Below are 17,816 nucleotides of genomic sequence, written 5' to 3' on the forward strand. Positions count from 1 at the left end.
ATTTTGGAATTATTTCAGGGTTCTGTTGAGAAAATAAGTTATTTGAATGTTGTAGACTCCACAGATCTATCGAATGTTGAGGTAACTGGTTCCTGTTTTATGTTTTTGAGAATTTTTTTTGAAATTAGAACTTGTTTTTACTGTTTCAACGGGATTTTGGGATGTAGAAGATTAAGATTGTTCAGGCCGGGTGCAGTGGCTCATGTCTGTAATCCCAGCACTTTGGGAGGCCGAGGTGGGCGGATCACGAGGTCAGGAGACCGAGATCATCCTGGCTAACATAGTGAAACCCCGTCTCTACCAAAAAAAAAAAAAAAAAAAAAAAAAAAAAATTAGCCGGGCATGGTGGCTGGCACCTGTGGTACTCGCTACTCGGGAGGCTGAGGCAGGAGAATGGCGTGAACCCGGGAGGTGGAGCTTGCAGTGAGCCGAGATTGCGCCACTGCACTCCAGCCTGGAGGACAGATCGAGACTCCGTCTCAACGAAAAAAAGGAGATTGTTCATCACCCTTATCTTGAACTGGAAGTTGATATTCTCTTTTATGCAATATGGCTTCTATGATAAACCTTTGATTTAGAACCTTTTTTTCTTGCTCTGTTGCCCAGGCTGGAGTGCATTGGCACAATCATGGCTCGCTGCAGCCTTCAACTCCTGGGCTCATGCGATCCTCTTGCCATAGCCTCTTGAGTAGCTGGGACTATGCACACACACCACCATGCCCAACTATTTTAGAGAGAGTCTTGTCATATTACCTGGTATGGTCTTGACCTCCTGGCCTCAAGCAATCCTCCCACCTTGGTCTCCCAAAGTGCTGGGATTACAGGTGTCAGCGAACACTCCTGGCCCACAATTCCTAACACTGCTAAGAGCTGACCATTTCTACAGCATACTCACTTTTTGAAACATTCCTCTGGTAAGGAAACCAGGTCGGGAAGTCCAACTAAGTTCTGTGACTCACTCAGGATCACATATTGAGTCAGTAGTGGAGGGGATTCCAGCTGAGTAACCCTTCTTCTGAGGTGTTTAAGTTAAATGGAAGTTCCAGCCACAGAGCTGACCCACTCTGCTTTCTCATCTCTGAATTCCTCAAAGTCTCAGAAGTCTTTGGTCTAATCTTAACGGGAATTTGCTCATTTATCTTCAGCTTGACAAATCAAAATAAGATCTGGAATAGTACTCATGCTACTCAATTGATTCCTCTTGAAAACAGCCCTATGTGAAGTAACATCAGGGATCATTATCCCCTTTACAAAAGGGAATCTGACTTAGAAAGGTGAAGCGTCACTCAAGGTTTAAAAACAAAACCACTACAGTAGAAGAGCGAGGAGGCTTTGAATGGTATATTCTATTGGGCAATTTGAGACCTGGAAATCTATGTGTATAAATATATGTATAGCAATCAGTATTAATCAATAATCAACTCCCTTTCCCCTAAATCTCCCCTTATAAATCTAGCCTTTGGGCTAATCTATCTCTCAGTTTAGCACCAAATTGTTCTCTCTTTAACCCATGGCCTGTCTCCATTTAGAAGGCAAATTCAAAAACAGGCTAAATCAAACAAGGCCACCATAAAGATCCTCAGGGCAAGAAGGCTCAAAAATACAAACAGAAAGCCAATACCAGGAATGCTATAAACATTTTATTTATTTATTTTTTAAGAAAGAATGTCAGAAAAAGAGGAAAATATCTAGATCATTTATTTATACATATATATATTTTTTAATAAAAACCTTTACATAATCTTCATGCATAAAGACCCAGGTGTGGCCATATTGCCTGAGACAGCCCTAACACCAGCTATCTCATGCCATGACCTGGGGCTCCCTATAGCTGTCAGCAGTGTAGCAAAGGCCCTCTGCCTGCCCCTAACGCCCAACTCCATGCCTGCCTCAGTCATGGTTTGCTTCTGGAAGGGATGATGGAGGGTGGGAAATGCTTAAGAGCTAACATGGGATGAACAGGGAGGGTTACCCAACCTGCCATTTTTTATCCAAACTCTTCAGGCAAATCCAGACAGTCTCAGTAAGATGACTGAAAACCAGGGACCAAACCAAATTCTGGGAGCTTCCCATAGACATGTCACATATGACCAAGGGCTCCTGCACATAGTAGTAGCAAGGGTATGGTGTTCATGGAACACTAAAGGCAGGAACAAAAGAAGCTCTGAAGATCAATCCCTCCATGGCAGGCATTCACTTCTGCCCTGTGTCAGAAAGATCCCATTCTGTTTCCTAACTCAGGCCAACCCTCCTTTGCCTCCAAAATTCAGTGTTAACTAACCAATTACTTTTGAGACGGATCCCTCTTCCTTCTGCGGATAGTTCACCTGTTAAGGCTCCATTATCACCTGTCTCACTCCTCCTAAGGAGTCCTAGTATAAAAGGGCCAGGGTAGGAGTAGGGTAGCTGGTTGGCATAGAGGGTCAGAATGGCTAGGGGTGAAAAAGGATTCCCTGGTTCTTTGGGGGATTCTGCCAAAGGAGCTTTATTGACCATTTATTAAAAGGAAAAACACTGGTCTTGAGGATGGTAAAAGGAGAATTGTCTCCTCTTCTGGGTTCCAGAAGCCCTTATGCTATGTTCAGTATTAAGAAAAGCCCTGAACAACTGGAGAATGCTGCTTGTGGCAGCAGGGAGGGAGGGTAGATGCCATAGCCAACCCAGAGAATCGCAAACAGTGCCAATCCAAACAAGGCAGGGAACCTCTGTGTGGTGAGTGTGAACGGGCATGTGAGTGTGATGCAAAGAGTCTGGGGCTCACAGGCTCCCAACAGCGAGTTCTCGCAGGTAGGACTGGGTAAGGCTGCGCAGTTCGTCCATGGCATAGTCCTCAGGCATGGGGAGCCGGCCTATGTGGGGAGCCAAGAGGCGCAAAGGGACTCGCTGAGGGTCTGGTGTTGAGTCGGAGGTTCTATCAGGAGCATGATGCAGACTCAGCACCACCCGCAGCAGGTTGGCTACACGTTTGGCCATGTCTAGAGAGAAAAACTAGAGTTAAGCACTGAGCATGGGTCTAGAGAACGGTAGCAGGCACTGAGGGTGGGGTGCAAGATAAAAACAGGAAGCAAGAAGGCAGAAAAAGTGAGGAGATTAGAGGCTTACCTGACTGAGCTAGGCGATCTTTAGCACTGTAACACTGAATCTGCTCTATGCGACTGCACAGTGAAGTCACTTTGATGTGTAACTGCTCCAGGTCATAACCTGAGCAATCCACCTACAAAGAAGCAAAGAAGTCAATTAATCCAAGGGGAGTTCCTATCACTCAATACCACCTATAGACTCTATACAAAACCTTGAAACAACAGTGAGGTGAGGGAGGGGAAAATCCAAGAAGATGACACAGGGTCAAGCCACCACCATCTAGTGGAGGATAAGGCATTAATTATGCAGAAATAGACAAGAGGAAGGTCCCGAATGATACAGCAAGCTTTAATAATACAGCACCAAAAGTCAAGATAAACTGGGTTGAGAGAGATTGTATGACTTCTTAAGAGCACACAGGAAGTAAAAAATGCAGCCTGAACCAACATTTAATTTAGGTCCCCTGATTCCAAGTTTATAGCCTTTTCTAAAACACCAAAAAAGCTGGGTGCAGGGGGCAGGGGGATCAAGAGCAAGACAAGTTATTTGCTCTCATGAAACTGACAGAAAATAAGTAAGAAAACATGAAACAGTAATACATCCTGAAAAATCACAAGCCATGTAGATAATTTAAACAGGTGGATGTTGCAGAGAGAACTGGATAGCTATTTGAGACTGGAGGACCAAGAGAGGCTTCTTCAAGGAGGTCATATTTAAGTCGAGACCTGAATAACAAGGAGAGAGCTCAGCTTTCCAGGCAAAGAGAAGACAGCTAAAACTCCCAAAGGTAAGAATTCAAAGGAGATTTACACGGTGACATGTGGGGTAAGGGGGAAAAGAACAAGACAATAGTAGAGAGGTTTTATGTAATACAGGTTTTTTTTTTTTTTTTTAAGGGGGGTCTCGCTATGTTGCTCAGGCTGGTCTCAAGCAACCCTCCTGCCTCAGCCTCCCAAAGTGCTAGGATTACAGTCACGCATCACCACATCCAGCTATGTGCTGGCACATTGATAGTACTCTTTGCTTAACCCCTATACTTATGAAGCTACAGTATCTGCTGCTTTGCTTGTATATGTCTCCCCCATGAAATCATTATTTTGGTAAGGGCAGAACACATACTGTTTACTTTTATATTCCCCAAACCCACTACAGTGCTTGGCGCACAGTGAGTTCTCCATAATAGGTTGTGTGAATGAATTACTGAATATTCAATGAGAAAATGGTTTCTTCAAGTGATTATTTAGAAATGACGCTCTGGGCCGGGCGCGGTGGCTCAAGCCTGTAATCCCAGCACTTTGGGAGGCCGAGACGGGCGGATCACGAGGTCAGGAGATCGAGACCATCCTGGCTAACACGGTGAAAACCCCGTCTCTACTAAAAAATAAAAAAATGTAGCCAGGCGAGGTGGTGGGCGCCTGTAGTCCCAGCTACTCCGGAGGCTGAGGCAGGAGAATGCCGTAAACCCGGGAGGCGGAGCTTGCAGTGAGCTGAGATCCGGCCACTGCACTCCAGCCCGGGAGACAGAGCGAGACTCCGTCTCAAAAAAAAAAAAAAAAAAAAAAGAAATGACGCTCTGGATTCATACTAAAAGTACAGTAAACATTGAATTATGCCTATTATGTGCCAGGCGCTGTACTAGGAGTTGGAACTTTGATGAGGATAATAATAGATAACAATTATTAAGCATTTAGTAGAGGCTAAGGTCAGGAGTTCGAGACCAGACTGGCCAACATGGTGAAACCCTGTCTCTACTAAAACAAAAAAAGGCTGGGCATGGTGGCACACGCCTGTAGCCTGTAATCCCAGCTACTGGGGAGGCTGAGGCAGAATTGTTTGAAGCTGGGAGATGGACGATGCAGTGAGCTGACATTGTGCCACTGCCCTCCAGCCTGGGTGACAGAGCAAAACTCTGCCTCAAAAAAAAAAAAAAAAAAAAAGGCATTTAGTACATGAAAGGTACTATGTTAAACACTTTATGTAGATTTTGTTTAATCTTTGTGAAAATCTGTCAGATATGAGCTGTAATTTGTACTACTGTCTACCCCACTCACCTTTCTCTTTCAGATGAGAGAGGAGGTAGTTAACTTGTTCAAGATTACATAGCCAGTGAATTTGGAAGCCACAAATCGAATCTATGAGTCTGATTCCAGAACTTGAGCTGTTAACCTCTATACTCTATTGCCTGTAACCTTAAAAGACCTTCCCAAAAGAGGCTTATAGCAACCTGGAAATATGAGTAAGTAAATACAACATGGTCTGACAGGTGCACTAGTAGAATAAGGTACTAAGTATCCTGGTAGTAAGAAAGTGCAATTAATTATCTCTGGGGGAAAAGCAGGGAGAAGTAGGGGTAACAGCAATCTAGATCTTAAAGGATGAGTTTCAGTGTGCTAGGTAAAGTGTGGAACATAATATGGTTTCTCAGAAACACCAGAAGTAATTTAGTGTGAGCACAGTAGGCCAGAAAGGCTGGAATGTGGAATAAGATTGGTAGGAGTAAGGCAAGAAAGGTAAAAGCCTCTAAAAGGACTTGAATCCTGTATTTATTATAATGAGTTTGGTTTCTGCACCATAAGCAAGCAGTGGAGACTCATTTTACAACTACAAAGACTGACCTTAAGGCTGGGTGCAGTAGCTCATGCCTGTAATCCCAGCACTTTGGGAGGCCTAGGTGGGCCGATCACTTGAGGCCAGGAATTTAAGACCAGCCTGGCCAATGTGGTGAAACACCATCTCTATTAAAAATATAAAAATTATCTGGGTGTGGTGACACACACCCTATAGTCCCAGCTATTTGAGAGGCTGAGGCATGAACATCACTTGAGACTGGGAGGCAGACGTTGCAGTGAGCCACGATCACACCACTGCACTCCAGCCTGGATGACAGAGCAAGACCCTGTTTAAAAAAAAAAAAAGATTGACCCAAGACATTTTAATGAAGACTTTAAAAACCATATTTGCAATTTTTTTTTTTTTTTTTTTTTGAGATGGAGTCTCGCTCTGTCGCCCAGGCTGGAGTGCAGTGGCCGGATCTCAGCTCACTGCAAGCTCCGCCTCCCAGGTTTACGCCATTCTCCTGCCTCAGCCTCCCAAGTAGCTGGGACTACAGGCGCCCGCCACCTCGCCCGGCTAGTTTTTTTGTATTTTTTAGTAGAGACGGGGGGGTTTCACTGTGTTAGCCAGGATGGTCTCGATCTCCTGACCTCGTGATCTGCCCGTCTTGGCCTCCCAAAGTGCTGGTATTACAGGCTTGAGCCACTGCGCCTGGCCCATGTTTGCAATTTTAAAACATGCCAAATGATGTGTGAAACAGCAATCCTCACCAAATCTCCATTCTTACTTTATCTTTCATCTTTGGGCTTCTCACTCAAATTAGAGCTGAACAAGGGGAAGGGACTGTCTATGGACTAGTCTCAGGAATGTCTATTGCACATACTAGTTGGTAATCAACATAAAAAAGTGTTTTTAAGTTTTGAAACAGCTCTCAAATGGTTATATCAAATGAGCCTCAGCAAGATGCCTGCTTTGACAGTGCTATCTCTGTCAATGCGTTCTCAAGTGTATACTAAAGCCTTGTGAGGTCTCTAAAGATTTAAGGGCCTGAGAAAAGGAAAATCAGGCAGCAGTTTGAGGATCTCAGGTACCTGCTGTATATGGTGGAGCATTTCAATTACTCTAATATAGTCCAGGTAAACAAGCCCAGATGTTTCCCAATCCTGAATTAGGCTGCTGCGCTCTGGAGGTGCCAGGTCTTCCAAGAACCCCTTCAGGTAGTCATAGTTCTCATTAATGATGGCATCTGAAGAAACAAAATATTAAGCATAACGTCTGCACAAGTGCATAGTTTCCAAAAGTACAGAAGACGTGGCAGGAAGACAGAAAGGAAGGAGAAATAATGTTGGCTGGACTTCAGAATTAAAAGCACATACAGGCATACCTCAGAGATACTGTGGGTTCCATTTCAGACCACCACAATAAAGCAAGTATCACAATAAAATCACAAATTTTTTGGTTTTCCAGTGCATGTAAAAGTTATGTTTACACTATACTATTGTCACTTACTAACTGTGCAACAGCATTATGTCTAAAAAACCAATATACATACCTTAATTTAAAAATACTTTATTGCTAAAAATGTTAATCACTTGAGCCTTCAGCAAGTCATCTTTCTGCTGGTGGAGGGTCTTTCCTTGATGCTGATGGCTGCTGACTGATCAGGGTGTTGGGTGCTGAAGGTTGGGATGGCTATGCTAATTTCTTAAAATAAGATAACTGAAGTCACTTCTCTCAAACGCAGCTGCTGCTTCATCAACTAAGCTTAAGTAATATTCCAAATCCTTTGCTGGCATGTCAACAATGTTCACAGCATCTTCACTAGGAGTAGATTCCATCTCAAGAAACCACTTTGTTTGTTTGTCTACAAAGCAAACTCCTCACCCTCACGAGTGACACCAGTTCAGTCCACTCTTTTTTTTTTTTTTTTTTGAGACAAGTCCGCTCTGTCACCCAGGCTGGAGTGCAGTGGCCGGTTCGTCAGCTCACTCAAGCTCCGTCTCCCGGGTTACGCCATTCCTCCTACTCAGCTCCCAAGTGGCTGGGACTACAGGCGCCCGCCACCTCGCCCAGCTAGTTTTTTTTTTTGGTATTTTTTTTAGTAGAGACGGGGTTTCACCGTGTTACCAGGATGGTCTCGATCACCTGACCTCGTGATCCGCCGTCTCGCCTCCCAAAGTGCTGGGATTACCAGGCATTTTTTTTGAGCCACCGCGCCCGGCCATCAGTCACATCTTAATGCTCCATTTCTAATTCTAGTTATCTTGCTGTTTCCATCACATCTGCAGGTATTTCCCCTACTAAAGTCTTGAACCCTTCAAACTCATCCATGAGCGCTGGATTCAATGTCTTCCATACTCCTGTTATTTAATGTTGATATTGTGACCTCCTTCCATGAATCACAAATGTTTTTTGTGTTTTTTAGTTGGGGTCTCACTCTCTCACTCAGGCTGGAGTACTGTGGCGCGATCTTGGCTCACTGCAACCTCTGCCTCACAGGCTCAAGTGATCCTCCCTCCCACCTCAGCCTCCCAAATAGCTGGGACCACAGGTATGTGCCACCAGTCCCGGCTGATTTTTTCTATTTTTGGTGCAGATGGGGTTTCACCATGTTGCCCAACCTGATCTTGAACTACTGAGCTCAAGAGATCTGCTCATCTTGACCCCGCAAAGTGCTGGAATTATAGGTGTGAGCCACCATACCTGGCCCCAAATGTTCTTTTTTTTTTTTTTTTTTCCTTTTCTTTTCTTTAAGACAGGATCTCCCTGTCACCCAGGCTGGAGTGCAGCGGTGTGATCATGACTCACTGCAGCCTCAACCTCCTGGGCTCAAGCAGTACTCCTGCCTCAGTAGCTGAAATTACAGGCATATAACACCATGCCTGGCCAATCAGAAATGTTCCTCTCCCACCATCCGCCCCAGACAGGGTCTCACGGTGTTGTCCAGGCAGGAGTGCACTGGCATGGTCATGGCTCACTGCAGCCTCAACCTCCCTATCAGGTGATCCTCCAGTCTCAGCCTCCCAAACAGCTGGGAATATAGGCACACGCCACCATGCTCAGCTAATTTTTGTATTTTTTGTAGAGATTGGGTTTCACTACGTTGCCCAGGCTGGTCTCGAACTCCTGGAGCTCAAGCAATCTGCCTGCCTTTGCCTCCCAAAGTGCTGGGATTACAGGTATGAGCCACCGTGCCTGGCCCACAAATACATCTACAATGGTGAATCCTTTCCAGAAGGTTTTCATTTACTTTCCCAGATCCATCAGAGGAATCACTATCTACATGGCAGCTATAGTCTTATGAAATGTATTTCTTAAATATAAGGCTTGAAAGTTGAATTACTCCTTGGCCCATGAGTTGCAGAGTAGATGTGTTAGCAGGCATGAAAACAACATTAATCCTCCTTATACATCTCCATCAGAGCTCTTGGCTGACTAGGTACATCATCAATGAGCAGTAATATTTTGAAAGAAATATTTTTCTCTTTCTGAGCAGGTTTCAACAATGGGCTTAAAGTATTCAGTAAACTGAGCTATAAATAGATGTGCTGGCCAGGCGCGGTGGCTCACACCTGTAATCCCAGCACTTCAGGAGGCTGAGGCGGGTGGATCATGAGGTCAGGAGATCGAGACCATCCTGCCTAGCATGGTGAAACCCCGTCTCTACTAAAAATACAAAAAAAATTAGCCGGGCATGGTGGCGGGCGCCTGCGGTCCCAGTTACTAGGGAGGCTGAGGCAGGAGAATGCCATGAACCCAGGAGGTGGAGCTTGCAGGGAGCCGAGATTGTACCACTGTACTCCAGCCTGCGCGACTGAGCAAGACTCTGTCTCAAGAAACACACACACACACACACACACACACACACACACACACACAAACAGATGTGCCGTCATCCAGGCTTTGTTTTTCCATTTATAGAGCACAGGCAGAGAAGATTCAGCATAATTCTTAAGGGCCCTAGGACTTTTAGAATGGTAAATGAACATTGGCTTCTACTTAACATCACCAGCTGAATTAGCCCTAAAGAGAGAGTTAACTTGTCCTTTGAAGCTTTGAAGCCAGGCATTGACTTCTCTTCTCTAGCTATGAAAATCCTTGGTGGCATCTTCTTTCAATAGAAGGCAGTTTCATCTACACTGAAAATCTGTTGTTTGGTGTAGCCATCTTCATCAACGATCTTAGCTAGATCTTCTGGATAATTTGCTCTCCATCAGCACTTGCTGCTTCACCTTGCACTTTAATATGATGGAAAGACAACTTCTTTCCTTAAATTCCATGAAGCAACTTCTGCTAGCTTCAAACTTTTCTTCTGCAGCTTCCTCACCTCTCTCAGCCTTCACAGAACTGAAGTGAGATTAGGCTTTTGCTTAAGGGAATGTTGGGGCTGGTTGCATCTATCCAGACCACAAAAACTTTCTCCACATCAGTCAGAAAGCTGTTTCACTTTCATATCATTTGTGTGTTCACTGGAGTAGCACTTTGAATTTCCTTTAAGAACTTTCCTTTAACACAACTTGGCTGTTTGGCAAAGAGGCTTATCTTTTGGCCTATCTTGGCTTTCAACATGCTCTCACTTCAAGCTTTTGTTTAAAGTTAGAGTTGTGCCACCCTTCCTTTCACTTGAACATTTAGAGGCCATTGTAGGGTTATTAACTGGCCTAATTTCGCTATTGTTGTGTCTTAGGAAATAGGAAGGCCCGAAGAGAGGGAAAGAGATGGGGATGGCCAGTTGATGGAGCAGCCAGAAAATGCATCTTCATCAACTGACCATCTTAAATGGAAGCAGTTGGTGGCAACCCAAAACAAAACACCAACATCAAAGACTGCTAATCACAGATCACCATAACAGATATAACAATGAAAAAGGGGCCTGGCGCGGTGGCTCACGCCTGTAACCCCAGCACTTTGGGAGGCCGAGGTGGGCGGATCACGAGGTCAGGAGATTGAGACCACCCTCGCTAACATGGTGAAACGCCGTCTCTACAAAAAATACAAAAAAATTAGCCGGACGTGGTGGCGGGCACCTGTAATCCCAGCTACTTGGGAGGCTGAGGCAGGAGAATTGGTTGAACCCGGGAAGTGGAGGTTGCAATGAGCTGAGATTGCACTACTGCACTCCAGCCTGGGCGACAGAGCAAGACTCTGTCTCAAAAGAAAAAGTCTGAAATAATGTGAGAACCACCAAAATGTGAAACAGAGACAGACATGAAGCAAGCATATGTTGGAAAAATGGTGCTAATATACTTGCTCTATGCAGAGTTTTCCAAACCTTTAATTTGTAAAAAATGTAGTATCTGCAAAGTACAACAAAATGAGGTAGGCCTGTATTCTGAAATTCTCCAATGGAAAATGTGAAGAATTTCTAGTTTCAGGTCCTTAAGAAGATTATTTCTGGTGTTGTTGGAGAAAATTCCCGTAAGTAAACAAAGAGCTTAATAATATTAGCACACATCAAGGGTATTTCTGGGAAATGATAACAATATTGCTATCTACCCCTGCTCCTCTAGTGCCTTATCCTGGCTAAGCCTCTTCTGCAGAGAGCTTTCGCAAAGTGTGATTTGATTCAAGACGGCCATGTCCTATGTTGAGTCTTATTTCCAGTCTTACCCCATTATGGAGGTTCACAGGCTGGTAGAATTTGAGGTGATTCCAGGAGATGTGGGACCCAGCACTCACCAGAAGCTAAGTGTCGGATGATGAGCTTGTGGCAGCGGTTCCAGTGCCCAGCCTTAAATAAACAGAGGGCCTCTAAGTGCTTGTCAGATTCCATGTGTGCTCGTACAGCTTTGGCCTCGTGAATCCATTCAGCAGGTACACAGAGCTTCTGGGTAAGGAAAGTCTCTTTAGCCCAAGATTCAGGGGTCTCCAAAAGCTGGCAGTGCCGGGTAAGCAGCTCTCGAACAGCCTTCTCACGTATGCTATAGGGAGAGACAAGCTAGAATAAATCCCATCCTCATTCATGGAGAAGGCTGCCCCAGGCAGCTTACAGTGGCCCTTGGGGCAGTCTCTTCAACTGCAGGTCTTTTCTTTTTTGATGGAGTTTCACTCTTGTTGCCTAGGCTGGAGTGCAACGGCTGATCTTGGCTCACCACAAATTCCACCTCCCAGGTTCAAGTGATTCTCCTGCCTCAGCCTCCCAAGTAGCTGGGATTACAGGCATGTGCCACCACACTCGGCTAGTTTTGTATTTTCAGTAGAGGCAGGGTTTCTCCATGTTGGTCAGGCTGATCTGGAACTCCCAACCTCAGGTGATCCACCTGCCTCAGCTTCCCAAGTGTTAGGATTACAGGCGTGAGCCACCACACCTGGCCTAAACTATGGGTCTTGATCACTTTAAGCTTCACTAAAAAATCAAAGGTGATCACACAAGTATTAATTTTTAAAAATAACAGCATTGGCCAGGCACGGTACCTCACGCCTGTAATCCCCACACTTTGGGAGGTCGAGGTAGGTGGATCACATGAGGTCAGGAGTTCAAGACCAGCCTGGCCAACATGGTGAAATCCCATCTCTGATTTAAAAAAAAAAAAAAATTAGCTAGGCATGATGGCGGGCGTCTATAATCCCAGCTACTCGGGAGGCTGAGGCAGGAGAATCGCTTGAACCCGGGAGGCAGAGGTTGCAGTGAGCTGAGATCCCGCCATTGCACTCCAGCCTGGATGACAAGAGCGAAACTTCGTCTCAAAAACAAACAAACAAACAAAAAACATAGCATTAATTTTTAAAAATAAACTAAAGTATTTTCATGTTCAAAAAGTTGGGGCTCGGCCGGGTGCAGTGGCTCATGCCTGGGTGAGAAAAAAAAAATAAATAAAAAATAAAAAAATCCAAATCTAGGGGTGGCTTCCCACTCCCCAGAAAATGCTTCCCCCAGCTGGGATTTCTTCTTTATTTCCCATATAGTAACAACATTTCCTTGCCACCACCTAGAAGATCTAGACTAGGACTAGAATGGGAGAATTATGTTCCATCGAGCAATCCTCTTAAGTTAGTTCCCAAACTTCTCCCCTCTCTTTCTCCCACATGGTCAGTACAAGCATACGAAAGTAGCTTTAAAAGGTAATGTCTCTCCTAGGTCTTTGTTTCTTCTCTCAAGCCGTCAGCCTTCCTAATTCATTCTTTCTCTACCTCTACATCAAAGCCCCTTTAAGGAGAGTCCTTTTATATCTGGGCCAAATATCTAGTCATTTAATTTCAGATCAAAACTATTCTCCTCATTGTGGACTCTCTTCTGAATTCCTAGGCTTTTCAATGACTTCCACTGTCATCACAACTGCCTCCTTTTTTATATTCTTTTTCAGGAAACAAGATCTGCTTCTTCATAGTCAACTCTGAAACATTAGTCATCCTATCAGCCAGTCTTTTACCATGTGAAATCCTTTATGACTGTGTTTAAACAAACTTAAAAAAATAGCCTGGGGTCATTTCATTGCCTGTTAAGGGGGAAGAAGAAAGAGAAATTGCTTAATGAGAAGACTATCCTAGATGCTTTATACTCTTACTCTTTTATTTCACAATCACCTTTAAATAGAAACTAATGTTATGCTTCTACAGGCCAAAAAAAAAAAAAAAAAAGGCTTAGAGAGTTAGAGAGTATCTTTATCCCAAGTCAAAAGTCAGCTTTACCCTACGTCAAAGTAAGTATGAGGTAGATCTAGAATTTAGACCCAATTTCCCTCTACACCACGCAACACAATAGTGTAGCATAGTGATAAGAGTACAGACTCTGGACGAAAGTTGGAAACCTCACTCTGCCATTTACTAGCTGTGTGACCTTGGACAAAAGTTAAGCTCTGTGTCTTGGGTTACTGATATGTAAAACAGAGATAATAAGAGTGTCTATCTTATAGGTCATAATGAACATAAAACAGTTAATATAAATGGTGTAGAATATAAACGTGTAAAAGCACTTCAAGTACTACATAAATGTTCATTTTTTGTAATTACTATAATACCATACTGCTGTCATTAACAAAAATCTCCAGACTTATCTTGTTCAAACTGTAGTGAAGAGGCACTTCTCCAGTTCTCTTTAAGGGACAGAGAACCAAAACATATATACCTAAGCACAAGGCTGTGTTAATAAACACAATACTATCAAGCTTAAGGGGTAGGTTGGTGACAAGGGATGACCAGAGAAAAAGCAAGCCAGTGGATGGAGAAAAAGCAGGGACCTTTTGCTAACCCATTACATCACTGCCATGGAGTCACTGAGGCAGCTCAGCCAACACTATTTCTGTGTAATTCCTAAAAATGCCACATTCACCTGAATGTAGGATTCAGAAAAGAGTCCACAATGAGGAGAACAGTTCTGATCTGAAATTAAATGACTAGTTCTTTGGCCCAGGCATAATGCTATTGTCCCATCTGGGCATATCCTCTCATTTCCACTTCATTATTTCCTATTCCAATTTTACAGGTTCTTTGACTCTTACCTCTAGAAAGAATTTCTCTGATCAATGCAGTTCACAGAGATCTTTTTTTCTCAGTCTGCTGAGAGACTCTGTGATAAGTATTACAATTTGGCACTTAATCAAAGGAAGTCTCAGTTTTAACTGGTTTACATGAATACAGAAACAGTTTGGGCTAAGGGTTTAACTATCTTGAGGTTTATCACAATGCTGGATCTAACACATTCTACACAATTACTTACTAAACTGAACCATAAAAGACTGTGATTCCTTTGGAATTGCCCTGTAGTGCTAGAAGTACCCAGTGGGTTCAATGGCTTCTCACTCACCATGAGTTGTCAATGTGCAGGAGGACAAAGATGGCCCACTCCCAGAGCCCCTCACTTTCCAGCTGGCCAGCATAACTGGCCTGTAGCACACCTTCACACTGCGCTGAGAGATGGGTGTAGTTAAGAGCCCTCAGCACTTCCCACAAGTGCCAGCTTAGGCGGTAGTCCAAAGGATCTGCTGTTATGCTTCGAGGCTCCAGCAGCTGGTTGAGATCATAATGTCTGCAAAGAATGTGTTGAGAGTCAAAATACACAGCCAGGAGATGGCCTGTATTGATATGTCAACTGTTCTGCTTATGTCTAAGACAATAAAAGAACCTGAGGGTAAAAAGCATTATAGGCCTTCTCTCCCTCAGAGCCTATGTTTTATCAATCTATCTCTGGGTTCACCCAGACTTTAGATCCTACAAAGAAACAAGGCACCTTCTCTTCTAAGGCTGTGTGATCTAACAGGTTTGCTGGTAATGGTTTGGCGTATGCATTTTACCATCCTGATACAGGGAGTCTTCACAGTTCTCACCCTTCCATTCCTTCTCATTACCTTTTTTTTTTTTTGAGATGGAGTCTTGCTCTGTTGCCCAGGTTGGAGTGCAGGGGCAAGATCTCTGCTCACTGCAAGCTCCGGAGCCTCCTGGGTTCACGCCATTCTCCTGCCTCAGCCTCCCGAGTAGCTGGGACTACAGGCACCTGCCACCGTGCCCGGCCAATTTTTTTGTATTTTTAGTAGAGACTGGGTTTCACCGTGTTAGCCAGAATGGTTTCTATCTTCTGACCTCATGATCCATCTGCCTCGGCCTCCCAAAGTGCTGGGATTACAGGCATTGAGACACCGTCCGGCCTCTACTTTTCTTTCTTTCTTTTTTTTTTTTTGAGACGGAGTCTCGTTCTGTCACTGCCCAGGCTGGAGCGCAGTGGCCAGATCTCAGTTCACTAAAAAGAACAGGATAACAGCGATGCTCAGGGAACAAGGGAGGTAACCTTGAACTGGCCTCTGGTGAGAACAGAGCCATATTTCTTCTCTTTTCTTATGCAAATAGGAGAAATATCGCTGAATTCTTTTTCTTAGCAAGGAATATCCCTGAGAAAGAGAATGCGCTCTGAGGGTAGGCCTATAAACGACCCCTTGGAGGCGTGCCGCCTTTTACGGTTGAAGCCGAAGGGATGAAATAAGCCCCGGCCTCCTGTAGTGCTCCCAGGCTTATTAGGATGAGGAAATTCCCACCTAATAAATTTTGGTCAGTCAGGTTGTCTGCTCTCAAACCCTGTTTCCTGATGTTATCAATGACAATGCGTGCCCAAAATTTCATTAGCAATTTTAATTTTAACACCATCCTGTGATCTCATCCTGCCTCCGCTTGCTTTGTGATATTTTATTACTTTGTGAAGTATGTAATCTCAGTGTCATGATGACAATGGTGGTTTTGTTGAAAAGGGGGAAACGTGGGGAAAAGAAAGAGAGATCAGCCTGTTACTGTGTCTATATAGAAGGAAGTAGACATAAAAGACTCCATTTAGTTCTGTGTTTGAGATGCTGTTAAACTATGACCTTACCTCCAACCTTGTCCTTGCAAGAGACATGTGCTGTGGTGACTTAAAGTTAAAAGGATTTTGGGCGGTGCAGAATGTGCTTTGTTAAACAAGTGCCTAAAGGCTGCTTATGGTTAAAGGTCATCACCATTCTCTTTAATCTCAAGAAAGAGAAAAACATTTGTCTCCTGCCCCTCCCTGGGCAATGGAACATCTCCGTGTAAAACCCTGAGCAAGGAGAAAACCGCCTTTAGGAATAAGGTGGGACTTGCTGGAGCAATGCTGCTAAAAGGTTTACGGAGACTTTGCATATGCATCTCAAGGCACAGCATTTTCCTTTAAACTTATTCATGTCACAGGGATTTTTGTTCATATGTCTTACTGCTGATTTCCTCCCTACAATGATCCTATTGTCCAGCCACTCCCTTATCTTTAAGTAGCTAGGACTACAAGTGCATGCCACCATGCCCACCCGATTTAAGAAATTTTTTTTCACAGAGATGGGGTCTCATTATATTGCCCAGGCTGGTCTTGAACTCCTGGGCTCAAGTGATCATCCCACTTCAGCCTCACAAACTGCTGGGATAATACAGGCATGACACACCATACCTGGCCTTTCTTATTACTGAATTTTCAGAGTTCTTGATGTATTCTTGGATACAAGTTTTCTGTCAGATCTACAAATTGTAAGTATTTTCTCCCAATCAATGGTTTACCTTTTCATTCTCTTAACAGTCTTTCTATAAGTAGTAGTTTTGAAATTTTGTTGAAGTCCAATTTACCAATTTTTTTCTCTTATGAACTGTGTATTTAGTGTCCACCTAAGAAATCTTCTGCCTAACCTACAGTTGCAAAAATTTTCTGCTTTGCTTTCTTCTAGAAGGTTTATAGTTAAGTTGAAATTTAGGTTTGTAATCCGTTATGAGCTGGATAAACAATAGAGATAACCAAGAAGATAACCAAGAAGGTTTGTAATCCGTTATGAGCTGGATAACAATAGAGATAACCAAGATAACCAGAAGGTGGTTCTTTGAAAAGGTCAGTAGGATTGCTAAACTCTAGGTAGACCAACCAAGAAAGAAAGAGGATGCAATTATCGAATACAAATTACCAATATCAAAAGGAAAGAGATGTTGTTAAAGATCCTACAGATATTTAAAATGGTTAATAAGGAAATGTTATTAATAACTTGATGCTAATAAATTTTGTGACTTTAGGCCAGGTGCGGTGGCTCACGCCTGTAATCTCAAGCACTTTGGGAGGCCAAGGCGGGTGGATCAGGAGGTCAGGAGATCGAGATCATCTTGGCTAACAAAACAAGGCTGGGTGCAGTGGCTCATGCTCGTAATAGACATTTTAGCAAAGATGTACAGACGGTAAATAAGCACATGACAAACTGCTCAACATCATTAGACATTAGGGAAATGCAACTGAAACAATGAGAATTTCCAGTATGGGAAGATGAAAAAGTTCTGGAGACTTTTCTGGTGTTGATTGTGTAACAACATGAATGTACTTAATACCACTGAATGGTATGCTTAAAATAGTAAATTTTAGTTACATTTTACTACTAGATGATTAATATAGTTAAATACTGGCCAGGCGCAATGGCTCACACCTGTAATCCCAGCACTTTGGGAGGCCGAAGCGGGAGGATCACTTGAGGTCAGGAGTTCAAGACTAGCCTGGCCAACATGGCAAAACCTCGTTTCTACTAAAAATACAAAAATTAGCTGGGCTTTGTGGCACATGCCTGTAATCCCAGCTACTGGGAAGGCTGAGGCAGGAGAATCGCTTGAACCTGGAAGGCAGAGGTTGCAGTGAGGCAAGATTGCGCCACTGCACTCTAGACTGGGCGACAGAGAGAGACTCTGTCTCAAAAAAAAAAAAAAAAAAAAGAAATATATATAAA

The 17,816-nt window shown here is 43.7% G+C and overlaps 1 protein-coding gene across 7 annotated transcripts in view; it reads right to left on the reverse strand.

Moving 5' to 3' along the window:
• Positions 1–1,618: 1,618 nt before the first annotated feature.
• The window catches only part of NUP98 (nucleoporin 98 and 96 precursor), a 134,143-nt gene continuing 117,945 nt past the window's right edge, over positions 1,619–17,816 (reverse strand). For 6 of the 7 annotated variants that reach the window (XM_017894400.1, XM_017894402.1, XM_017894401.1 and 3 more), the window contains 5 exons: positions 14,378–14,599; positions 11,314–11,555; positions 6,726–6,880; positions 3,103–3,214; positions 1,619–2,975 (listed from right to left, as the gene is read on the reverse strand). In XM_017894400.1, coding sequence (XP_017749889.1) covers positions 2,758–2,975; positions 3,103–3,214; positions 6,726–6,880; positions 11,314–11,555; positions 14,378–14,599 — 949 coding nt within the window. In that variant the 3' untranslated portion in view covers positions 1,619–2,757. The remainder of the gene's footprint in view (positions 2,976–3,102; positions 3,215–6,725; positions 6,881–11,313; positions 11,556–14,377; positions 14,600–17,816) is intronic. The other variant, XM_017894399.1, reaches the window with a different exon arrangement.

This window comes from Rhinopithecus bieti, unplaced genomic scaffold (genome assembly GCF_001698545.2).
Source record: "Rhinopithecus bieti isolate Rb0 unplaced genomic scaffold, ASM169854v2 scaffold_21412, whole genome shotgun sequence".
NCBI classification, from domain to species: domain Eukaryota; kingdom Metazoa; phylum Chordata; class Mammalia; order Primates; family Cercopithecidae; genus Rhinopithecus; species Rhinopithecus bieti.